Source organism: Bubalus kerabau, chromosome 5 (genome assembly GCF_029407905.1).
Source record: "Bubalus kerabau isolate K-KA32 ecotype Philippines breed swamp buffalo chromosome 5, PCC_UOA_SB_1v2, whole genome shotgun sequence".
NCBI lineage: Eukaryota > Metazoa > Chordata > Mammalia > Artiodactyla > Bovidae > Bubalus > Bubalus kerabau.
The window spans coordinates 116,008,372-116,033,891 of record NC_073628.1 but is presented as its reverse complement, the minus strand read 5'-3'; the positions used below and the strand labels follow the sequence as shown (position 1 = coordinate 116,033,891).

Genomic DNA, 25,520 nt, shown 5'->3' with positions numbered 1-25,520 from the left:
ATTCTTCTAGCTACTGGAGATATAGAAAGAAGATAAACACTGAAGTATACCATGGTCCCTCAAATATATATGTAGGATCTTTGTCTTCACAAGTTTATAATCTTAAAAGAGAGATAAAACATGTATAGGGGTTAAACGGTCTTGCATTGCTACTCCCAACAGTAACTCACATATCTTTAACATAATTTCCAAAATCATCAACACTTCTACTGTGTCCGCATTTTAGGCATCAGCAGGCAATGTGCAGTCTATTACCCAGCTCTAAATTGAAAATCCACCTCCTCTTCATCATATCCACCAATGGTCGATCACCAACTATGTAATCCCATTATGATTCAAACCCCTTGGTTTTACCTCATAGGTGCCCTACCTGGAGCCAACATGAAACTCCATCTGTGACTCAGTGTTAGATGGGGAAGAAGGGGCAGTGTGGCAAAGGATGCATTACCGGCGTTGATTCATCTGTGCCTTTCCTAAGACTACACAATCACTTTGTCAGTAACCCTGTGGCCCATTTAGATGAAAACTAATTAAAGTCTTGCTTTGTCACGCTACTACTTAACTACTGAGGTTACACTGACGGTCCCCAACATGCGAATTTCTGGCAGAGAGCACCACACTAGAGACAGATCGATCAGTTCAAGTTTATCACACACGGAAGCTTCAGGTTCAGGATGACTGCCTTGACCCCATTTCAGTGTAAACATGTGGGTGGGATCTCAAATCAATTCATCAACTACGCTAGTCCTCAAAACGGCCACTCACGAAATTCCCCTTACTTTCTCCCGTCCTGGATAGTGACGGGGAAAGACTGGAAGATTAGATGAGGACCAAAAATCTCATTGAAGGGCTTCTGGTCTCGGAGTTAAAGGAGGAAATGGAAGTGGCTTAGGCAGAAACATCCGCAGGGTAGAGAGAACCGATATGAAACCGATGTGAAACTGAACTCTGAGTGATTCAGTGTCCTGCCTTTTGCCTAACTCGCCGCCCCGAAGTGCAGGCCTGCAGAAAAGAGGCAATTTCCTGACACCTCTAAATTGATGCCCAGGGAAGCACGCGGCTCCTCGACTCTGCTCAGGTCACTACGCACGACCGCCTTTCCTTCCGGCGCCCCCGCCCTGCCACCTTCCCGCCAGCCGACGGGGCGGCCCGGAGGAGGGGGCTCACGTCCATCCCGGAGAAGCTCAGAGGGGATGAGCTCAAGGCAGGCACACGCCCGCCCAGGGAGCGCACACCCTTCACGGGTACCCGCCCACGGCACTCCCTCCCTGACTCGCGGCTGACACCGTTACCTCCGACTGTCTCACCTTCGGATGAATGGGAGTCCCGTAATCCTCTTCTGGTCGTAACCGGAGAGGGTCGTAGCGGAGGCGGCGACGAGTGCGGCTGCTGCTGGAGGCGAGTAGCTCTCCGCGTCTGCATCTCCTCGGCTTCGTGGAGTCGGGGCTGCCTTCGCTGTCGAGACCGAAGGTAATAGGCGCTTTCTCTCACTTCCTCTTTCGCCGAATCGGGCCGGAACCTTTCTAGCGGAATCTGTCTTCCCACCCGGGCCTTTTCTTTGGCCGCCCGGGGCTCGAAGTCGCCGTACACTTCGGGCGGCTCTTCTGAGAACCTCACTTCCCGCCGGCCGTGGCGCGACGGCGTAGGAGTTCCGTACGCAGGCACGTCTCCGTTGCCGCCATTTTGAGGGGCGAGCCGGGGCCTTCCCTCCCGTAGCGGAGCCCTGGGCGTGACGTACAGCGCCCATCCTTCTCTCTCCGGCTCCGCCCGCTGCCCCTCGCCTGCCATAGTTGTTGACGTATCTTGAGTCGATCGCGAAGGTGTTTTGCGGTGCCCTTAAGAGTCTCCTGCCGTTGGTGGCGATCGTTTTTCGGGGGTGTAGGGCGGTGGTGTCGGCGGTCAGGGAGGCAGTTGAGCGTCGCCGGGGCTGCCGCCTGCGTCGTCGCTGCTGTGCTGCAAACCGGCCTCTGGGCCCATGGTGTGCTCCGAGGGCTGTGGGAGAGGCAGTGCCTGTGCTGGGTCAGCTGCCGCGGGTCACTCCCGCCTCCTGGCTGAAGGCGCCAAAGAGGAGGAGAAGCGCGAGGAGGCGTCGCTGTCCTCGGCCTTCGGGGAGGGAGGGAGGGAAGACGGAGAAGGCACAAGTGGCTGGGCAAATTGCCGGTCCAAAGTCCAGCTGCTCCTGGCAACTGCTGCCTGCTCGCAAGAGGCGTTCGGTCGGGCCCCCAGCACAGCGTAGCTGGGAAAGGCGGAGTGAAACGCGGGTGGAGGTTTCGCTCCTCAGCCCCAGGCTGTTGCGCAGTTTTCCCGCAGCCTTTTTGATCGACTCCTGCCTTCGCCGTACCTTTCCAAGTGTCCCTTTGCAGGGCTGATAAGACATATTCGCAGGTGTCATCTTTCCCTGGAGAAAATTTTAGTTTCAAGTTCCTTGGGAAGGCAGTTTACCAGTTTTAGGTTTTAAAAGTCACTTGTTGAGTGTACGAAATCGGATTTACAGGCTTACTTGGGTGGATTTCCATTTACAAAATGTACGCAGCAACCAGTATTACTCCTGATTTCGTATAAAGGCTCTACTTCAGCAACACTGTTCAGAGACTTTGTTAGTGCTGTGTTATGGAGTGAGAAATCAACAAATACTTTGATTAAAGACAGCACTGTAATTTTCAGTTGTGATCCATTATTTTCACTTTGATTCTGAGCATGACTTGATATACTGCGTTTGATACAGGGTTTTTTCTGCGTTTAGTTTACTGAATAAGCATGACAAAGCCATTTGTTTCACTTCTGTGTACCGTATTTGCAGATGTGGAAAATCTGCAAATATCTAAAGTTAGACACACTGAGGGAATGTTATTGAAAAATCGGTTAATCTTGCCTTCACATACACACACCCTTCTCGGACGATTTTCTATAATTGATTTTAGTGACTAGATTTAAAAATTTGCAGTTTGGATAGCAGTTAGAGTGAATGGGCCTGAAAATTTTGAAGTGAAGTGAAAGGCGCTCAGTCATGTCCGACGCTTTGGGACCCCATGGTGTACAGTCCGTGGAATTCTCCAGGCCAGAATACTAGAGTTAGTCTTTCCCTTCTCCAGGGGATCTTCCCAATCAGGATTCGAACCCAGGTCTCCCGTATTGTGGGCATATTCTTTACCAGCTGAGCCACAAAGGTGTTTACTGTTTCAAGTATTTAAAATCACTTTAGAATGTTTTTGAGCAACTCATTGTCCAAACTGGGCACTTATTTCATTTTAATGAAATCTTAACGATGTCGTGTTTTAACTAATAGTCCATAAATTTGGTCACAGACACGAGTAATTACATGCTTTAGAATCACCTAGGTTTTTGCTTGATGGAAGCTCTCGTTTAGTTTTCTGTTTTTTGTGTGTGTGTTTTTTTTTAATTATATACAATATAGCCAAAGAAACTGTAGAAATAGCAACATGAGAGATGCTACTTTTTAAAGAATCTTTTATCTTAGGGAAAATTAAAAGCATGTTCTCCCTTCTCAGCCTGAGTTAGTATATTTGGAAAATTTGTGAGACTTTTCTCTGACAAAATGCTGAGAAGTGTTGATACTTGATTAATACCGGGCTTTTACTGGTTTTAACTACTGCTTTATAAGGTCCCTATAATATTACTCTATTAATATGTAACAGGAAAAGTACTATAATAGATGAAAAGATACAATAGATTCAAGGATATAATAGATTAAAGGATATAAAACTTTATACAAGTAGTACTAATAAAATTCATATTATAGTGGTAATATTAATACAAATATTAAGAAGCTCTTTAAAACAGTTACCAGGACAGTTAACTATATAGAAACTTGGATACAGATTGTTAAACAGATTTGGGGGGATGTATTAAAAAGACAGGAGATGCAATACATTAGTACATGTATTATTGCTGCTAATTTGCTTCAGTCCTGTCCCAGACTGCAGGCCCACAGACTGTAGCCCACCAGGTCCTCTGTCCATGGGATTCTCCAGGCAAGAATACTGGAGTGGTTGCCATGCCCTCCTCCAGGGGATCTTCCCGACCCAGGCATTGAAGCTGCATGTTTATGTCTTCTGCATTGGCAGGCGGGTTCTTTACCACTAGCATCATGGTGTCATCTTGTAATTAAAAATGCTTGAAGAACTTAGGAATGGTTTTCAAAATCATGAGCTTGACACAGGATCAGAGGAATAGTAACTTTAGCATTAAAACATACATTTTTTTAGGGTTTTCCCTCTTTTGTCTAGGTAATAAGGGTACATAATCCTAGTTCTGCCATACGTGCCTCCCACACTTAGCAACCTGACAAATAACCAACTTTCATTACCAACTGTGAGGTAAAGCTAAACCCTTGTCGAACCAGATATTCTGCTGTAGATGTTTTCCAAACCCAAGGGTGGCACAAAAGAGGTGACATTATAGAGACGGTAGACTCCGCTAATATCATAAGGGAACTGCTGGACTGCTAATACCAAGAGGAAGCATGAGCTCTGAATGTTAAACAGTTATTGTGGGAGTTTGAGATCTGTGGAGGAATTCAATGAATTGAAAGAGAACAAGAGAAGAAATGATTAGAACAAAGGATGCTATGCTATGCTAAGTCACTTCAGTAGTGTCCGACTCTGTGCGACCCCATAGATGGCAGCCCACCAGGCTCCCCCGTCCCTGGGATTCTCCAGGCAAGAACACTGGAGTGGGCTGCCATTTCCTTCTCCAATGCATGAAAGTGAAAAGTGAAAGTGAAGTCGCTCAGTGTCCGACTGTTAGCGAGTGTCTAACTGTTAGTGACCCCATGGATTGCAGCCTAACAGGCTCCTCTGTCCATGGGATTTTCCAAGCAAGAGTACTGGAGTGGGGTGCCATTGCCTTCTCCAAGAACAAAGAATAGACTCATTAATTCATGTATTTATTAAACATCTGTGTTGAAACAGAATAGATACTTAATAAATATATGAATTCAATTAAGAGTATTTTTTACCCTGAGGGAATTTGCCATATATTAGGGAAGACAGATATATACAAAATTATAATGCCAATTATATATTGGCATTGATTTAAATACCTATTAGGCCTCAGTCTAGAAATCTAATGTTCTTGACACTGGATTTCTAAGTAAAGCAGCTATTTTAATAAGATAATTTTTGTACATGAGTTTTTTGTTTGCTGTTCCGTTGCTAAGTCATGTCCGACTCTTTGCAACCCTATGGACTCCAGCAGCCAGGCTCCTCTGTCCTCCACTATCTCCTGGAGTGTTTAGTTCAGGGTAAGCAGAAATCCTGTTATGTAGTGAGAAAGCATTTATCAATTCATTGTACATAGTATTCATAGTTTTGGTCAGAAAAATAACTTTGGGGTTATATCTTAGTAGAAAAAGGTAACATTGTTATTTTTAATAAAAAGATTAAAATATTAAATAAGAGGAAGTAAAGACATGGTAGCCAGCTGCATTTATTCCCCATTCTCACAAGTGATAGAAAAAATATTTTGAAGACAATATAAATGAAAATGTCTTGCTGGAAATGAAGTGACAACAATAAATGGCCTTCCATTCTTTGTTAAATTCGAAATTGCAATTAAACTTCCAAAAATGTTCCCAAATCCTGCAACTTCTGCCAAAAAAGGATGGTTGAAGACACCAAAAAAATGTTATTTACATGAAGAATCATTAACCCAATAAAATTTTGAGCTTGTGCTGTGTACTGCTGCTGCTACTGCTGCTAAGTCACTTCAGTCATGTCCGACTGTGTGACCCCATAGACGGCCGCCCACCAGGCTTCCCTGTCCCTGGGATTCTCCAGGCAAGAACACTGGAGTGGGTTGCCATTTCCTTCTCCAATGCAGGAAAGTGAAAAGTGAAAGGGAATTCGCTCAGTCGCGTGCGACTCTTCGAGACCCCATGGGCTGCAGCCCACCAGGCTCCTCCGTCCAGGGGATTTTCCAGGCAAGAGTACTGGAGTTGGGTGCCATCGCCTTCTCCGGTGCTGTGTACTAGGTAAACCCTATTCTAAGTGCTGGGGATATAGCAGAAAAGAATAGACCAAAGACAACCCTCTTTTCCTTCTAGGATTGTATATTCTATGGGAGTCAGACAACAAATCAATGTAAGTAAAATAGTACGTTGGTCAGGAGTTTTATAGGAAAAAATTAGGAAAGGGGAAGTGAGATTTATGTGAGCAGATTTCTTCTCTGTTGTCTTGAATGGCCCAGTTCAGGAACAGGACTTTGACTGACTTGACAGTTGCCCTTAACCAGTTATGTGTTCTTGGGTAAACTGCTTTCCATCTCTCAATTTTCATTTTTATAAAATTAATAGATCAAGAAAACAGATCTTTTATCCATTTAGCCGACACTTTTGTTCATTATCTCATTTACTCACAACCACCTTATGAGGTATGTATATAGCGTTGTCCGCATTTAACATGGGGACACGCACCTCATAAAGGTGGCAATCGGTTTCCAAATCAAGCCTGATTGGTGCTTGCCATTATCATTGGCTAGTGCCGCTCACTGCGTTGGTTCCATTGGTTCCTCAAGCCTGTGAGCTTTAGGTCTTTTTAAGGGCTCAGCTCAGTTCAGTTCCGTCGCTCAGTCGTGTCCGACGCTTTGCGGCCCCAAGGGCTGCGCCAGGCTTCTCTGGCCATTCACCAACTCCAGGGCCCTCCAATATGTTGCAGAGATGTCTGCCTTCGGGTCAGAGAGCAGCGCGAGAAAACTCCCAGAACTGCGAGAAAACTCCCAGAACTTCAAACTGCGAGAACGCTGGGAGGCTTTGCGGTTCTGTCTCTGCACTCCCCACGCCTCCAGCTTCCCGCCCCGCCGCCGGCTGGCCGGGGGAGTGGAGCCGGGGGTGACGCCTGGGGGAGGAGGGGGAGGGGCCGGCGCCTACCAGTCCCGGCATTCCGCGGGCGCCTACCCTCCCCGCGGAGGTCGCCATCACGTGGGCAGGGACGGGGCGACGTTCAGTTCGGCGGCGTCCGAGGGGTGCAGCCCCGCGTCGTGAAGCAGAAAGAACGCTCGAAAGGCTCTCCTGACGTTGACAGTCGACGTTTTAAAACCTCGCTAGACATTGTAAGTAAAATGTGTGTACAACTTTCCCATGTTTTAATATTTGATCTGATACCTTCTTTTTAAATATCTTTCAGAAAAGATCCCTCCCCACCCCCACCTCCTTACCGCAAAAACCTTAAACGGAGCAGGTTGGAGGTATATTTTTGTTTTGGAATGAAAAAGAGAGAATCGCGTAAACATTAAACACAGGAAGGTGAGAATAAATGTTTGGTTTGGACAGACGAGAAGCAGAATTCCTCTAAGGTTCAAATGTAAACGGGAAATCGACCAGTGCAGGTGTTGGTTACTCCCTTACCTCCGTGTTTGACTGGATTCCGTCATTCGTCGTCTTCATCCTTGTAAGATAGTGCCCCGGCCGCCCCTCACTCCCCAACTCCTCACTCGTTAACACTCATAATGCTTCTTTCATGTAGGTGGTGTTATTCTATTTTGTGGTTATTAAGAAAATCAGCCTTAATGGTGCTAAAAGGAGCAAAGTTTGAAGTTTTAATGAGACCCTGCAATTACCAATTCATTACATATTATATATGTATTCCCAATTGTATTTCATACCCGGTGAGAAAGGTTATCCCCTTTTCGTTCCTTCAAAAAAATGTACTGCTTAATCAGTAGTGCTTAATTGAAAGATTTTATACACAAGATACAAAAATCAGTTATCTTAATCTGATTCAATACACTGTTTTTATTTCAATTTTACCTCTCTTAAGGTTCTAAAACATTTTATTTTGGATCTCTATAAGAGATTCCTTCATTGTGTCTGTTTGTTGAGAGTTAGGGCTGTGACTGTTCTCCATATCAGTTCAGTTTTGTTTTTCAAGCACAGGATTAGTATGTAACTGGCCAGTGGAAAATAATTTTAAAAGGAACTTAATGGTAGAGGAACTGAAAATGTTCCTGGAATCTTTTATGTGGATTAGAATAGTTTGGAAAACTGGCTTTTGCTTTGAAAACTTTGAAAGCCTCTCCTCAGCAATATTTTTTATACTGAACGCAGAGTCCAGAACTTGATTACCAGTTTTGCTTCTGGTTTATCATGTAAACCATAAATGACTCATTTAAACAGTATTTCACTTGTTTTTTTTTTAACTTATGTAGAGATAATACTAGCCTGAGAGCATCTGTAATTCACAAATAAAGTTACAAGAATTTATCTAATTATTTGGGGGTTATTGGGTATTTTAATAATATACAGTGCCTTGTATGTAATCTATCTTTGCCATGGAAGTAGTTTTGAAAACTGAATGAGAATCCACATTCCTCTGAAGTGAAACTTGAATTTCCTGAAGGAAAGTTTGCTCAGAGAAGCTTGGTATGCTTTATGCTGTTTCTCATTTTGCATTTAGAAACTTAATTGTGTTAAAATTTCATTGCTAGTCAATATTTTATGACTATTATGCCCAGCAAGAGATAATTCAGTACACTGATTATACTTTATCGTAGGTTTTGGACAGCAAATTAAGCACTTATGAGTAAAGAAAGATGGCTCCCACATTGGTTATGAGCATAGACTTGGGAGTCACAGCTGAATTTAAATTCCTGTCCTGTCACTTTGTAACTTGGGCAGATTACTTTATCACTCTGAGCCCATGAAAGCAGAGATTTTAGAGTTGTTTGGAACATTAAATGGGATAGTTTAAGAACCTAAGTGGAATCAGTTATTGCCAATTGGGCTAATTTTCTCTTTACTAATATTAAAATAAGTGGCATATGGTTCTGATAATCAAAATAGAGTGGAGGAAAATTTACCTGTAATTCCACTACCTCAACAAATCAAAAGTTTAAAATTTTTATATACTCTTCTTAGCATCCGTTCATGGATATACATAATGTAAATAACATTTTTGCAAATAGGCAAGTTTAAGACATTAGTTTGTAAACTTCTGAAGGTTTTGTCTTAATTATACAAATAGAGCTTTCTGGTTCTGCCTCTCTGATCTACTAGTGATGCAAGAGCAGAACTTTCCTTTAGCACAGTTTCCACTTGTTTTCCTCAGTCCGAAAAGTAACTGTCTAGTTGCACTTTCACTTAGTTAGACTAATAATAAACATTTTCTGAGACTTATTTTGTGGTAAGGACCGCACATTATCTCTTTAACACTCATAATGCTTCTTTCATGTAGGTAATGTTATTCTATTTTGTGGTTGTTAAGAAAATCAGAGAAACAGGGAAGAGTTCACCAAGGCAGGTGCTGGAGTAGTCATTCAGGCCTAGGCAGTCTGACTTTAGGGGACTGTGCTGCCAGTCTTTCCTATTTATAGAGTCACTATATGGATGTCAAGTTGTATGTGTATGCAGGAGATGATCCTGGAGGCTGACTTAAAACTTCTTTGTGTAAAAACAACAAACAGTATTTGTACCTTACAACAACCATGACCACCACATGTAAAAAAAAATGTTTAGGAAAACAGGAGTAGGGAGGTGTTTAGTATCTTCACAGTTGAGGCATTCACCTATAGTTTTAATAGTTGTGGCAGTAAAAAATATGATTTATACACCAGACAAGTTATTAAGACTAAATTTTCCCTTTTTTTTATATTAGAGATAAACATCATAAAGTAAATATGGTTTCTAGTGAAAGAGAGCTACCTTTTCTTCACTAAAACAGTGTTTATAAGTGTTTTTTAAACTTTATAAGGAGCATCAGAATCATCTGGTGAGCCTCTTAACACAGATTCCTGTACACCCTCAAAGTCTCTGATCTAATCAGTCTAGGGTGGGGCCCAAGAATTTACATTTCTAATAAGTTCCCAGGTGATGCTAATGATTTCCAGCTAATGAGTTTAGTAAGGAAACAAATATTAGTGGTGGTTGTCCAAATTGTTGGCCTGATAGTGAAACCTCAGTAGCATTGAGCACCCAGCTCCTGTTTTAAAACACTATCCTCTAATAAAAGGAACCAGGACTTTTTTGGCAGGGAGGGAAGCTCTTGAATCTAGGACATGGGCAGGGAAAATATAAGAGGAGCCTGAAACATTTTGTGGTGCTGGAAATTAAGGAGATGCTCAAAATGGTTTGGGAGCTCGTTGAAAAAACACAAGAGTGACTTGAAGGAGCTCCTCCTGATTGCCAAAGTTGGAACAACTTGAGTAATAGAATGCATAATGGTAGTACTGGATTTTAACTCATAGAATAAGTGGCCACAAGTCCATATTGACATAGCTGAGTACATAAATAGGATTCAAGAAGGGACAGCTCTTTCTTACAGAAGAATTCCAATAAATAAACATGGCAAGAAGGAAATAGAAAATCACTATTAGGCAAAACAGCAGCATAGTAATTATTGCAAACAAAATGTGCCTGTAATGCTGGTAGGTGAAAGTTTGAGGAAATACAGGCTATTTGTGCAGTCTCAGAGTGTCTCCCCAAGATAATTATTAGTAACTTGACAGTGGAGATACCATGATAACCAACTGACCAAGGTTAAAATCTCCACAGAAATAAGGCTTATGGATATCATGAACCCAGTGATGTGATGCACTTAGAAACACATCATTTCTTTGGTATTATTCTTGCCCAAAATGCATAATCTCTTTATCTTTCTACTCATGCTGCTGCTGCTACTCAGTCGCTTCAGTGGTGTCCGACTCGGTTCAACTCCATAGACAGCAGCCCACCAGGCTCCTATCCCTGGGATCCTCCAGGCAAGAACACTGGGGTGGGTTGCCATTTCCTTCTCCAATGCATGAAAGTGAAAAGTGGAAGTGAAGTCACTCAGTCATGTCCGACTCTTAGCGACCCCATGGACTGCAACCTACCAGGCTCCTCGGTCCATGGGATTTTCCAGGCAAGAGTACTGGAGTGGGGTGCCAGTGCCTTTTTTTCTACTCATGGGAAAACATAAACACAAATTGAGGGACATTCTACAAAGTAACCAACTAATATTTTTCATAAGTATCAAGGTTGCAAAGACCGTGAAAAGTCACAAAAGATAATGACAGAAACTCACAGATTGGAGACTCAGGAGAATAAACAACTAAATGCAATGAGGGATCCCAGATTGAACCATGGAACAGAAAAGGAACATTAGTGGAGAAACTGGCAGAATTCTAACAGTCTGTAGTTAATTGACTTGTACCATGTTAATGTCTTGGTTTTATAATAGATATAAAATTAGCTCAAAATAAAATGTTTAATAAAAACGTGCTGGCTTCATGTAGATACTAAAGATGATCAGTGGAGTTGAACTGACACTGGGAATCAGTTGTGCTGCCCACTGTTGGAATCATAGCCCACTCTCTGAACCTTTGCTTTTTGCCTCTACATAAGTCATCCTAAACCTGAGATACAAATCAGAGGAGTTGGGAGGGAGCAGAACAAAGGGTAAGAAGGAAAAGAAGACTTTCTGTATTCAAGAAAGGTATATATCTGAACTGCTCCAGGCCCTTGAAAAGAAACAGTTCCCTAGGGAAGTAAGTGGAGTGCTTTTTGTTTTTAGTGTTTAGTACTTTCTCAACTTGCCTTTTAAAAATATCAGATAAGTACTACCTAGGGAAAACACTGGGAAATAACTTTAATTTGTGATTATAGTAATCCTAACTTATTATGACAATGGATATGGTACAGAGGAGGGGGCAAGACTTAGGTACTTAGTTCTCAACACAGACATGCGTAGTGTTGGTTGTTGTTCAGTTAATCTAACTCTTTTGGGATTCCATGGACGAGCCTGCCAGGTTCCTCTGTCCATGGAATTCTCCAGGCAAGAATACTGGAGTGGGTTGCCTTTTCCTTCTCTAGGGGATCTTCCTGACCCAGGAAGTCTTCCGCATTGGCAGGTGGATTCTTCATCACTGATCCACCAGGGAAACCCAGATTGCTGGTACACATTCAGAAATATGTAACCTTAGCTCTACCAGGTCTCACTATTGAAAACTACGAATTAACTTTTAAAAGTTTGGCTCCTAGTGTGTTAAATTGAAACTGTAGGCAGAATTGAACCATGGACTCGTGTCCATTAGGGCAAAGTAGATTGAAATGCACCAGTAAGTGTCTAAACCAGTTGTTCCCCTTTGTGGAATGCCAGCAATGCACAAACACACCTGTTAAGTTTGTCAGTTCTTCACTTTTTTTTTTTTTTGGACTGTACCTCTCGAGGCTTGTGGGATCTTAGTTCCCCAACCAGGGATTGAACCCTGGTCCTCGGCATTAAGAGCTCAGAGTCCTAACCACTGGACCACCAGGGGAATTCTCTTTGTGTCAATTCCTGTGTGACTCAGGATATTTTTTGTTCAGCTTATCTTCTTTCGAAGAGGGAATAGTGTGTGTGCCAAATAGTGCTGGAGTGTGCCTTCTCTCTGTGATCTCAAGACTTTGCCAAATTAAAAGTAATTCCTCACAAAACAGACTGAAAACTTCTTTAAGGAGCATGTATTTTCATAATATATTTTAAGCAAAGAATTATTTTAGATTATGTGAATTTAAAAAGAAGAGGAATTCTTTTTTTTCATACTTTTTAATCTGTGCTGTGTGTGCTCAGTTGCTCAGTCGTATTCGACTCTTTGGGACCCCTTGAAATGTAGCCCACCAGGCTCCTCTGTCCATGGAATTTTTTCAGGCAAGAATACTGGAGCCGGTTGCATTTCTTCCTCCAAGGGATCTTCCCAACCCAGGGATTGAGGCACCTCTTGCGTCTCCTGCATTGGCAGGCAGATTCTTTACCACTTTACTTGGGAAGCCTTACTTCTTAACTCTCAAATCTAAATTTAGAACTGGTTAATGAAATAAGAAGCTTTTGAGATTTCACTTTATATGTGAGAGTTATAGGGGAAGATACCCTGGAGTAGGAAATGGCAACACACGCCACTATTCTTGCCAGTTAATTCCATGGATAGAGGAGCCTCATGGGCTACGGCCCATGGAGTCACAGAGAGTCAGACATGACAGAGCACACATGCATGAGACTTCTAGAGAAACTGTCTCATACAAAAAATAGTTTTGATTATTGATTAACTTTAGAATAAAATATTCCATGGAAGAAAATATTTAAAATGGAAACTCAAGAAAATTTAGAGCATTTGTATTTTTTCTGTGTCTATCTTTTGGTTTTATGTATTATATGAGGACTTGGCTGAACTGATATATTTGCCTGGAGAAGTCGCCCCAACTCTACTCAATCTGAAACATATTATGCAGCCTAAAAAGAATAAGGTGGTTTTTGTCTTTCAAAGGCAGCTTTAAGCTGGCTAACTAACATGCATTCAGGAAATAGTGATTCTTGATATAGACTCACAATATTTAGAGATGATTATTTAATATATATGGAGCTGCCACTTTTTAGTAGATGTAAATTTCACTGGTTTAAATAGAACTGCATTTTCTATTTTGATGTTAAAGTGCTGTTTTCTAAATTTTCCTCTAATAAAGCTGCAGAAAACATCTCACACACAAAAATTTTGACTTAGGGAGATCCCTGGTAGTCCAGTGGTTAGAACTGGGCACATTCACTGCCATGGCCCAGGTTCAGTTTCTGGTTGGGGAACTAAGCCTCACAGTGCAGTAAAAAAAAAAAAAAAAATTTTGATTTGTGTTTTTCTTTTGTAGTGTTGGTCTTCTGTATCTACAAGTCCCATGTCTGTGGATTCAACCAACCATGAATAGAAAATATTTGTGAAAAAAAATTCCAGAAAGTTCCAAAAAGCAAAACTTGAACTTGCTGTGCTCTGGCAGCTATTTACTTAGAATTTACTTTGTATAAGGTATCGTAAGTAATCTTGAGATGTGCATAAGTTATATGAAATTCTATGCCATTTTATGTAAGGGACTGGAGTGTTCATCCCTCCGTGTATTTTGGTATCTCTGGGTGATCCTGGATTGAATCCCCCACTTATATAGCATGACCATATAGAGTTTATGTGGTAAAGAAGCCTTTTAAACTTTGTTTTTTGCCCACTATTGTTGGCTGGAAGGTTCTTGAAAATAAAAACATTCCAACTTCTTCTGTGGGCCTTCCATAATTTTCTGTGATTTCTATAGGTAATCTTTTTACATCCATCTAAAAGCCCTTAATGGAGAAGGCAATGGCAACCCACTCCAGTACTCTTGCCTGGAGAATCCCATGGACGGAGGAGCCTGGTAGGCTGCAGTCCATGGGGTCGCTAAGAGTCGGACACGACTGAGCGCTTTCACTTTCACTTTTCACTTTCATGCATTGGAGAAGGAAATGGCAACCCACTCCAGTGTTCTTGCCTGGAGAATCCCAGGGACGGGGGAGCCTGGTGGGCTGCCGTCTCTGGGGTCGCACAGAGTCAGACACGACTGAAGCGACTTAGCAGCAGCAGCAGCAAAAGCCCTTAAAACCCACCCTGGTGGCTCAGACACTAAAAGCATCTGCCTACAGTGCAGGAGACCCGGGTTCGGTCCCTGGGTCGGGAAGAACCCCTGAAGTAGGAAATGGCAACCCCTCCAGTACTTTTGCCTTGAAAAGCCCATGGACGGAGGATCCTGGTAGGCTACAGTCCGTGGGGTCGCAGAGTCAGACGTGACTGAGCGACTTCACTTTCAAAAGCCCTTATAAGACCTTTACCTAAAGCATTGGTTCCACTCTGGATTCCCTGGACATCTAGAAGTTCTGTACGGTTTTTTTCTCTTTGTATTTATAATATTTAGCATTGTGCCTAGTACATGGTGGTTTCCTCAGTAACTTAAACGATACAGTAATCAGTCGAGTACTGGTTGTTCCCTGGGTACTTTCAGCATTTCTACAAGCCTAATGATGCACAGTGGTAAAGATGTGGGTTTGATCTCTGGGTCTGAAAGATCCCCTAGAGGAGGAAATGGCAACCCACTTCAGTATTCTTGCCTGGAGAATTCCACGGACAGAGAAGCCTGGTGGGCTACAGTCCATGGGGGTCACAAAGGGTCACATGTGACTGCATGCATGTGAAAATGGTTATCATATATTCACCTCAAATCAACCACTTCTGACTTAAGCTAGTGGTGTTGAGAAAGGAAACAAATCCAGAATGTCTCTTTCCAACTTTGTTACAGGTGCTTTGAATATTATCTCTAATTTAAAGTATTGAAAATTTCTAAACCAGGGCTATTAACACTGGTTTTTCACTTGTTTTATTAGAAGTTCTGACTGGCAGAGTTACACGTCTAATTAATAAAATGTGAAAATGACATCATTACAAGAATGGTAGTTGTTCTGGCATCCTTCCAAAGTGAGATCTGAGGGGCGAGCCTACGAATAAAAATTGCCTTTGATAGTGAAATGATTAGGAGCCATTCCTGCTCAATGGTTCTGAACCATTTCAGGTTCCTTTGGGAATCAAAATGTGTGTACAGTTGACTTTTGAACAATACAGTTTGAATTGTGTGGGTCAACTTACATGCAGATTTTTTCAACGATAAATAGTATGGTACTGCATAGTCTGTGGTTGTTTGAATCTTAGGATGCGGAGGATCCCTGCTTCCACTGCAGGGGGCGCATCCCTGGTGCAGAACTAAGATCCCTACTTGCCGTGCTGTGTGGCCAGGAAAAAAAAAAAAGGATTATTATTTCACAGATGGAGGATTACTGTTGAATGCTTGGCCAGGTGAGGCCAATTGAGGTTCTTTGGGCCTCATCTTGCCTGGAAGGAGAGTGCTTCTTTTCTAATATGCACAAAGGCACCATATGAAAAAACAAAGTGCTGCAAAGAGATGCGTGCCTTTATAGAATATGCCAAGATAAACTTTGCTTTCCATTAGGTAGCTAATGGAGAAATTAATTCCATTAATTAACATTAGGTAGGGCTTCCCAGGTAGCTCAGCTGGTAAAGAATCTGCCTTCGATGCAGGAGACACTGGTTCGATTCCTGGGTCGGGAGGATCCTCTGGAGACAGGATAGGCTACCCACTCCCAATATTCTTGGGCTTCCCTGGTTACTCAGACAATAAAGAATCCACCTGCAATGTGGGAGACCTGGCTTAGATCCCTGGGTTGGGGAGATCCGCAGGAGGAGAGCATGGCAACCCACTCCAGTATTCTTTCCTGGAGAATCTCATGGACAGAGGAGCCTGGCGGGCTATAGTCTGTGGGGTTGCAAAGAGTCAGACATGACTGAGTGACTGAACAACAACAACAAATAGTTGATTTACAATATTATATTTTCTTTTACCTTGTTTCTAGAAAGAGATAGTTGCTTGTAGACACAGCTCTGTGTCTTTCTATAGGGTTCCTCTTCCTCAGTCACCCACCTTGCCTCTGAACAGAATAATTGCTGCTGATCTTGTCCACGGTGTGAAAGTTTGGTTTTGCCTATTAATCTGTTTTTCTAGCCCACTCCTATTTTTTCTCTGCTCTAAAGAGTGCATATATGTTTAAGTATAACTGATTCACTTTGCTGTACAGCAGAAACTTAACCTTGTAAATCAACTGTACTCCAGTAAAAATTATTTAAAATACAAAAATGAAGATAGAAATAGAAAATAAAATAAAATACCAAGTAGAGGTTATGTAAATTGTTAGGATTTGTGATACTGTGACCATTCATGTACCTCCAACCATTCAAAGAAAAAATGTTTATAATTATCTTTGAAATACTCTGCATGCCTTTCCTGACCCCATCTTCTTCCCTCTCCTATCAAAGGTAGTCATTATCCTTGTGCTTATCTTTTCTTTTTTAGCTTTATTGCATATTTATTCCTAAGCAATATATTGAAACTATGTAAATGGAAACTATTACATAAGAGAGAGTGAGTATATGCTTTTTATAAGAATGTCAGGTTTTTTTTTAGCCATTCTACTGTTTGTGGACATTTTAGCTGTTATTTTGCTATTCTACAGAGAACTACCATGAATATTTTAATTCATGTTTTTAAATAAACATGTAATTTTCTCTAGGGTAGTTACCTGAGAGTGGAGTTACTGAGTTACAGGAAACGCCAATGGTTATACTAATTTATGTTCCTGTCATTAGGGTATAAGAATTCAAGTTACTCTATGTTCTCTGATATATATTTAATATATCAAAATGGTACATGTTTTATGGGGAGGAATAGTAAAGAAGGAGAGGGAATATTGTCTCACTGTGCTCAGAGCCATAGGAGATTAGAGACTAAGGGGATGAAGTATAATCAGGAAGCTTTGGGCTCCATGTGGTGATGACATAAACAGAGGTACAGGTTTGATGGGATTAGTTGGTCCTCATATTTTCAAGCAGATAATGATAGTGAAGTTGTGAGGGCGAGAAGCGGGAAGGTTTGAGAATCTTGCCAGGAGTATTTTGGGGAAGGCTTCTTCACTCTTCCGGTGATAAGGCTGGGAATGAGTTAGGAGGCTGGTAGTACGTGATCTTGTTCTGAGCATTTAGTGCTTTGGAGCCCCCTTTTAACTCCCCGCTTACCTGTAGTGGCTTGAGGACCAAGGGAGGGTCGGTTTTGTCTGGAACACATGGAACACTAGAGTTCTCTTGGTTCAGGAATACTTGGAGCTCTCAGTTCAGTTCAGTTGCTCAGTCGTGTCCGACTCTTTGCGAGCCCAAGGACTGCAGCACGCCAGGCCTCCCTGCCCATCACCAACTCCCAGAGTTTACTCAAACTCATGTCCATTGAGTCAGTGATGCCATCCAACCATCTCATCCTCTGTCATCCTCTTCTCCTCCGGCCCTCAATCTTTCCCAGTATCGGGGTCTTTTCCAATGAGTCAGCTCTTCACATCAGGTGGCCAAACTATTGGAGTTTTAGCTTCAGCATCAGTCCTTCCAATGAATATTCAGGACTGATTTCCTTTAGGATTGACTGGTTGAATCTCCTTGCAGTCCAAGGGACTCTCAAAAGTCTTCTCCAATACCACAGTTCAAAAGTATCAATACTTTGGTGCTCAGCTTTCTTTATAATCAACTCTCACATCCATACATGACTACTGGAAAAACCATAGCTTTGACTAGACGGACCTTTGTTGGTAAAGTAATGTCACTGCTTTTTAATATGCTGTCTAGGTTGTTCATAACTTTTCTTTCAAGGAGCAAGCGTCTTTTAATTTCATGGCTTCAGTCACCATCTGCAGTGATTTTGAAGCCCCCAAATATAAAGTCTCTCACTGTTTTCATTGTTTCCCCATCTATTTGCCATGAAGTGATGGGACCAGATGCCATGATCTTAGTAGTTTTCTGAATGTTGAGTTTTAAGCCAACTTTTTCACTCTCCTCTTTCACTTTCATCAAGAGGCTCTTTAGTTCTTCGCTTTCTGCCCTAGGGGTGGTGTCATCTGCGTATCTGAGCTTATTGATATTTCTCCTAGCAGTCTTGATTTCAGCTTGTGCTTCATCCAGCCCAGCGTTTCTCATCATGTACTCTGCATAGAAGTTAAGCACTTAACATATAAGCACTGGGAGCTCTAGTGCTTTCTTAACTCTTGAAGTTGGAGAAACGAAGGTTGGGAGAAGGGTGGATTTATTCTGAGCATTTGGAGCTTTAGGACTTCTTGACTCTGCTATACAGAGATGTGGAGTCACGGTGGAGGGGAAGTCTTGCCTAGGGTGTATAGAGCCCACATTGTCAAACTTGTTAATTTTTGCCAGTCTGGTGGAAATGAAATATGGTATCTTGTGGTTTTAATTGAGTTTCCCCTTTTTACTCTAAAAATTCCAGAATTCTATATCTTTTCAACATCAAACTTAGTCATATAACTTTACCACTAACTTCTGTGTTAAACCCCACAGTAATGTGGGTTTTATTCATCATCTCTTTCATGTACCCAAGATTTCCTGATTCAGCAAGTGAAACTTCTACTGTAGTGGCTCCTGACAGCAGACCCTCAGGGCGATCTGCTGTACCCTGTGTTTTCACCACAAAGGTCAGAAATCCTATTTTGTGTTCACTCTTGCCTGAGAGGCTGGATTGGTAGCCTTCACACATTGTCACCTAACCTCATAAAACACATCAGTGTATCAACTCTGGTTCTGTCTCACCCCGTCTGGAGCCCCCACCAAAATATTCGCTCCGTGTTGCAGCCCTGTCAGAGGTGGCTCTTCAAGGAAAATGCTTTGGCTGATCACAGCTAAGGCTATAACTGCCTCTGCTTTTCAGGCTCTATCTTTATACAGTTTTAACCCTGTGTAAATGGGACACCCATCTTCCCCAGTGTTCCTTAGTGCTCTCACAAAATCAGGCCTCAATCACAAAAAAATTGCTGGAGAAAGGCAGGCTATATTCTGATGATCTGTGGCACACTGTAGGTGGCTCTCTACTGTTCAGCACATCCTACTTTTCCCCACCTTGTTTACTTGTTACATTTAAAGGTCATGAAGGAGTGCAAAGATGGTGAAAGTGTCTCTCAATCCCAACTGATTTACTATATATGTCCCAAGAATAGTTCAGGACTTGGCCTTAATTTAAGTTTAACTTAATTTAAGTTTACTTAAATGTGTATAAGCCTATAAAGATGGATGTGGGCAGTGAGGCATGTCCCTTATGGTTTCTTTTCCAGCCTTCAAAAGGATTTCACCCAACGTTCTATGCTTGGTTGTTAAGAATATTATCTAATAATTTTGTAAGGTTTTCCTTGCATTGAAGTCTGTTTTAGAAGACTGTCACCATTGTTAACATTATCCCACCCATTATGGTAATACTATATATATGGCACCCATTTCATGGAAGACAGATAAAAGAAGTCTCAAAGTTTTACCATGTATATGATTATACAGACCGTATTATTCCCAGAGTGCAAAAGGAGTAGGAAAAATAAATACATAGTAAATGAGACTAGTACAAATCTTAAATGAACTAAAATCTTCCCTGTTGCCCAGTCGAGCATAAGAATAACTCCCAACAGATAAGTTGGTTTGAACCCATGTAAAGTTGTCATGGGGAGTCCCATGAGACAATTCTTATGCACCTTGACTGACCCAAATGATTTCCAAATGCATGTTTCTAATGATATTGTGAGCAACTCAAAGCCCATATGAGTTGTCTGAAGTTTTATTATTTACAGGTATGTGAAGCATTCCCAGAACCGTTCAACCAACTCAGCAGCAGCTACTTCCCTGTGACTGGGTCCTGATTAAGGTCCTCCCAAGAAAGACTTCATTGGATCCACGCTCAAGAGGACACTGCCAAGTTTTCCTGACCCCTCTACATCGCTATAAAGTGCTAAGGCCTTAAGACTTGGGTATTTGTATTACAGCGGCAAGAGTGCCAGCACCCACCAAAGACTCATTGGACTGTCAGCTTCTGTTTCACCAAACAGACATAATAACTTACCAGCAAAGCAGAGTAAGCCAAGTGCCTCTGCAAATACCACCAGCTGATAACACACAAGAAAAAGTAACTTAGACTAGAACCCTGTCTTTTCTTAAGAAGCTGAGATTTAAAGGAGCTGTTGTGACATCTGTGCTGCTAGTAGTGACTGATAACATAGACTGGATCAGTCCCTGAGTTTGGAGACTGGCTACAAGTGAGTGAAAAATAGACAACGAAATCTTGAAGAATTGCACGGAGGTGCAAGCCAACTTTTACCCTCTCCAAGTAATGGTGGTTGGACTCAGAAAGTGCTAAACCAAAATTGTAATAGGTCTGGTTACTTGGGTCTCTCTCTTTATTATCATTGTTGCCTCTTACTGTTACATTTGCTTTCTGTGTTGTCTCTCCAGGTCCCAATGTTCTCAGATAATTCACATTGCCCTGACTGTGGGCAGCAGTGGTTCCCTAGTTTAGAACTAGGGCACTGGTTGTACCAAACTGAACTGGTTGAGAATGAATGTTACCAAGTCTTCTTAGACCGTATTAACAGAGCTGATTATTGCCCTGAGTGTTATCCTGATAATCCTGCTAATAGAAGCCTTGTTCTTCCTTGGTCTTTCCCACTTGAGTGGGCTCCTCAAAATCTTACCAGGTGGACCTTTGAAAAAGCTTGCCACCCATTTCTTCTGGGTCCTCCACTGGTTAGAAAAAGAATACATGATTCTAGAGTTGCTGGTTTTAACCCTGCACTACAGTTAATCCTGACGAGGACAGACAAAACCTTAAACAAAAAACTTGGCCAAAGCAAATAACTTCTTAAACAGTCAAGATCTTGGAGACTCTAGAGGATTTTTGTACTAGTAGCCCAAGGAAGATGGAAAAATGACTCCTTTTTAAATCTGATTCAGACTGTCACTGCTTTGGGAAACTGCTTAAATTGTTGGATCTGCTTCCAGGGTCTATGCATCTCTTGTTCAGCATGAATTTAATTAGTAGTCCAAGCCCGACTGTTCCTCTGGAACCTGACTAATCCATATTTCCTATGTTTTGGAATTAGCTTGCTCTTCCTAAAAATCTCCACAGCCTAATCATTGATGTTATTATGACAAGGTAGTCCTGAGGAGAAGCCTCATACTGTGTGTACTTTAATTATATTCTAGTAATAACTTTTGTGGGAAAGCATCCTTGTAGCTGAATTCTAGATTATTCCAGTAAAACAATTAGACATTTAATAAGGATCTATATTGTTCTAAATTCCACTTCTTATATATTAATCAGTGATAACTATATATATATATATATAAGATTTATTCATATCTAACCAAACATTCATCATTGGCTCTATTTGGTTTATCCTCAGTGTGGCTTTGACATTATTAACTGGTCACTGTCAGAGAAACCACATTCAATCAGGCAACACCTATATAGGTTACAGAATAATATGCAGAAATGCCACTATCTAGTTACTTGGCTCTACATAAGCAAAGACTATCCTGTCTTTGTGGTGACTGAACTTAGAATGTCCTCCTCTGGAAATGGAAAAGTACCTGTATTAGGAGCTAGGTGACAGAAGGAGTTATCAAACTTGACTCCGTATAGATAATGAACAGTTTAGGGGAAGCATTTTTCTTGGAACTAAGAAGGACTTACCTGACATTGGCCTCATTCTGGCCTTCACTTGTTCATAAGAATCATGGAACCAGAGTTTGAGTTAAGAAACTTGGAAAAAGCAGCTGAAAACATCTCAGAGTCCACTTAACAATTTAAAAATTCCACTTAAGATGCTAAATAATCCATTGCTTATGTAGCAACTCAACAATGTTCTCAAGGTCCCAGGTTCTTTCTGTCTTTCCCCTCTGGGATCCTTATTGTATTGGCTTTTTGTCCTCATGGTTTTCTCAGTGAGTGCAGTATAGCTTGTTGCTGCTCCAGACATTTCAATCTCTCTCAAAGACTGGAAGTGGGGAGCAAAAAGCTTTGTCCTTTCAAGTCTCTATTTTTTATTTGGGAAGAAAATCTTTCTCTCAAAAGTCCCTCAGATTTTTCCTTACATCTCATTACATCAGGGATTTTCCCTTACATCCTTGATTCACAAGGGAGCCTGGAAACCTGACAGAGGGGAATGGAGTTGACATTGCCTGGGTAGGACACATTATCTCCCCTAATAAAATCAGGGCTCTTCTAGGAAGAAGTGAGGAATGAATGGCTGTTGGTATGCAACAAATCATGCCTGCCACATGTTGTTAAAAGTCATTTGTTAGTCTGTATAAAGAATGTACCCCAGAGATCTACCCTGTATCTGCCTTATGTCTGTCATGATTGACGTTCTCTTCTGTTCTATTGCTGAATAAATTGTGTGTGGACTGCTATACTGAGTGAAGACTAATTAGTTGATTATTAATCCTTGGTTAAGAACTACACTATCCTAAAGCTTTATCTAAAAAGTGAAAATTTACTTTGAGGTATTGCTTTTGAGGATGGTATTATAGTCAATATTACTGTCTCCTAAACTTTTTTAGACACACACCAAAAAACACTGCTTATGTTCAATTCAGGAGAATAGAGAAAGGTCCTTTTGTTTTTGTTTTAACAAATCTCATTCTTAAATAGTGGCTTCCCTGGTGGCTCAGAGGGTAAAGAATCTGCCTGCAATGCGGGAGACCTGGGTTCGATCCATGGGTCGGGAAGATCCCCTGGAGAAGGAAGTGGCAACCCCCTCCAGTATTCTTGCCTGGAAAATCCCATGGACGGAGAAGCCTGGTAGGTTAGTCCATGGGGTCTCAAAGAGTTGGACACGACTGAGCGACTTCACTTAGAGACTAGAGAAAGGTCCTTTTGTTTTTGTTTTAACCAATCTCATTCTTAAATAGTAGGACATTAAATGGATTTATACAGTTGAGTTTCAAGTCAGTGCCTCGGTGAGCTTGTCAGAAATGCAAATTTCCTGATCTTACAGAAGTTTTGATTTCCAAGGTTTCTTATGGGGCCCAGGAATCTACATTTTATAAATAGTGCCTCAGAAGATTCTTATGCAGATGCTCTATGAACCATACCTTGAAAAATACCATAGCAGCATATCCATCATACTTAGTTACCTAGCTTAAAAGACTAGGAACCAAGAGTACTCATAATACTGTAAGATAGTGGTAGTTATTGTACTTTGCCAGTGACATATAAAGAAGTTTCATAGCAGACTGAAGGACTCTGCTGATATTTCAGGTCATAACTTAGTCACATTTTTCTCAACTGTTTGTGGGGAGGGCTCTATTGTCGCCCTTAAATAGTTCTGTAGGGTGTCGTCATAAACTTTGTGAGTATATGGGCAAGAGAAAGGAATCAAAAATACTAATTTTAATATTACATTAAGAAGGGTACTTTGCCTTCATACATGATTATTATCACATACCCGATATGGTCAGCTCTCAGAAATAACATCGTGTGGTAGAGGTCATAAAATGGAGCAAGGGAGAAAATTTAGAAAACTTCATAGCTTTTCAACTTAGGTCTTTAGTAGGACTTCACTGGGTTTAAAACATTGCAGACTATTTTAAATATTCATGGTTATGAATAATGAATTTGAAAGTATAAGTGTATTCCTAAAATTAATTCTTATGACAGATGATCCACTGTTTAGGATGATGTAAGCCATATTAAGCTCTACTTCCATCCTCTGGGAGAGTTGATAATATTACTTACATGTAATGGTGGCCATTTCTAAAATGACTTCCAGAACTACTATCTGTTACTTTAATGCAGACCTAGGAGGAGAAATTTAATGGAAAGTACTAAAGAGAAGGCTATCTTGGGTTGTGGGTGACTGAATTAAGATTCATCTCTAAGTTGTAGCAGAACATAGTCCAGGCAAGCACACATGCAAGAAAGAATTCCATGACATCCAAGGGTAGGTGGCAATCATAATACACGTGTCTGTAAAAGTGAGTTGAGAGCCACATCCCTCTATTTCTGGAGTCTCCCCTGGCAGCCCTTGAGCCAATGCAGTCTTTGGAACACAGCTTAAAAACTGCTTGTTACAGAGGAAAAATAATGGCCTTGCAGCCAGCTGACCTGAGTTTGTCTTCTAATTCTGACATTATTAAATGAGCTTGGGCATTTTAACCTTTTTTGTCCAGTTTCATCTGTGAAATAAGTTGTGTAATAATACCTACTTCATACTGTTGTGAGGTTTAAATGTGATACATGTCTATCAGCACAGTAAGTCTTTAGGATGAGAGGTATAAGAGAATGAGGCAAAAGTTAGAACTAGGGATAAGATAGAGTCTCAGTTTTAGAATAAGGATTAAGGCCAGCTGTTAGAACTGGATGCTAAATTATCAAAAATTTCTTAGGTCTTTTCTGATGAAGGACAAGATTTATCTTATAACTGAGGCTGAGCCTGTAGTTGTGTGATTCAGTGGTCTGAGATGAAGATTAAGAGGCTTAGAGGGATGAATGACCCAAGGCAGATCCTTGTCACTTTTTTAAGGCCCATTTATAGTCCTAATTGTGGTAGATATAACTTATTATATGATTTATTATCACTTGAGACTTTACACAATGCTAAAAAAGCAATTAGAGAAAAGTTGAATGTGTGTAAATTTACCCAGGTCATAGGTGCTCGAGTCACAATTCAAACCTAGATTTGGAGTGCCTTGTAGTAGGTTTACTATGGGGTTTTATTTTTGTTGTTGTTTAGTATCATGGTTAACAGCTAGGGTCCCACAGTCAGAATACCTGAGTTCAGATCACCTGAGTTCAAATCCTAACTGCCTCTACTACTTGTGGGTTCTTGGGTAAGATTCTTAGCCTTTCTCTGTCTCAATTTCCTCATCTGTAAAATAGAAGGAATACTAAGTCCATACATCGTAAGACTGAAGTTCCCAGGATGGAATAGAGGTTGGGTAAGGTCCTACTGCTCTCCCAGCCCCAGTTTTATTCTTGAGAGTAGCTTTCCTTTGTTCTGTCTCCTCTCAGCTGGTTGTGACAAAATGCATAGGAAACTATTGTTGAAGTGTGCCTTTGTAACATAAGTTCCCTGTGTGTGGGCTCAGAGTTAACCCTTACAGGTTTTTCGTTTTGATTCTTAACTTTTCCTCACAGAAGCTAATACATTACATTTTATTACTCATTTAAAAAATTTATTAACATCAGTCATTTTATAGAAAAGTGCTGAAAATAGTATTCACCTATGCACCCAGATCTAAAATATATTAACATAGGAAAGATGTCCTGTGCTCTTGGATTGGAAGAATTAATATTGTTAAAATGGCCATACTACCCAAAGCAAAGCAGT

The 25,520-nt window shown here is 41.3% G+C and overlaps 3 protein-coding genes across 13 annotated transcripts in view; 2 read left to right on the top strand and 1 right to left on the bottom strand.

The window, feature by feature from the left end:
• TOR1AIP1 (torsin 1A interacting protein 1) overlaps positions 1-2,007 on the bottom strand; it is a 47,778-nt gene extending 45,771 nt beyond the window's left edge. Inside the window, exon 1 of one of the 2 annotated variants that reach the window (XM_055582836.1) lies at positions 1,308-2,007. In XM_055582836.1, the coding sequence (XP_055438811.1) occupies positions 1,308-1,788 (481 nt within the window). In that variant the 5' untranslated portion in view covers positions 1,789-2,007. The remainder of the gene's footprint in view (positions 1-1,307) is intronic. The other variant, XM_055582837.1, reaches the window with a different exon arrangement.
• Positions 1,330-25,520, top strand: part of LOC129653290 (torsin-1A-interacting protein 2) — a 40,783-nt gene continuing 16,592 nt past the window's right edge. Inside the window, exon 1 of one of the 5 annotated variants that reach the window (XM_055582839.1) lies at positions 1,330-1,470. The gene's annotated coding sequence lies outside the window, so the exon portion shown is untranslated. Of the gene's footprint in view, positions 1,471-5,753; positions 5,993-6,929; positions 7,069-25,520 lie in introns of those variants that run through there. The other 4 variants (XM_055582843.1, XM_055582844.1, XM_055582838.1 and 1 more) reach the window with 4 other exon arrangements.
• LOC129653291 (torsin-1A-interacting protein 2) lies at positions 1,332-22,599 on the top strand. 6 transcript variants are annotated; one of them, XM_055582848.1, is made up of 3 exons: positions 1,332-1,470; positions 18,752-18,845; positions 19,983-22,599. In XM_055582848.1, the coding sequence occupies exon 3, from the start codon at positions 20,647-20,649 to the stop codon at positions 21,040-21,042; it is 396 nt and encodes a 131-aa protein (XP_055438823.1). In that variant the 5' UTR covers positions 1,332-1,470; positions 18,752-18,845; positions 19,983-20,646; the 3' UTR covers positions 21,043-22,599. The 6 variants fall into 6 exon arrangements, with proteins under 6 accessions (XP_055438823.1, XP_055438824.1, XP_055438821.1 ...); XM_055582846.1 differs by lacking the exon at positions 1,332-1,470 and adding an exon at positions 6,930-7,068; XM_055582847.1 differs by lacking the exon at positions 1,332-1,470 and adding an exon at positions 7,154-7,261.

Bases quoted from the DNA above. Each gene is read 5' to 3' on its own strand.
- LOC129653291 (XM_055582849.1), top strand. From the start codon at position 20,647: ATGTTCTCAGATAATTCACATTGCCCTGACTGTGGGCAGCAGTGGTTC.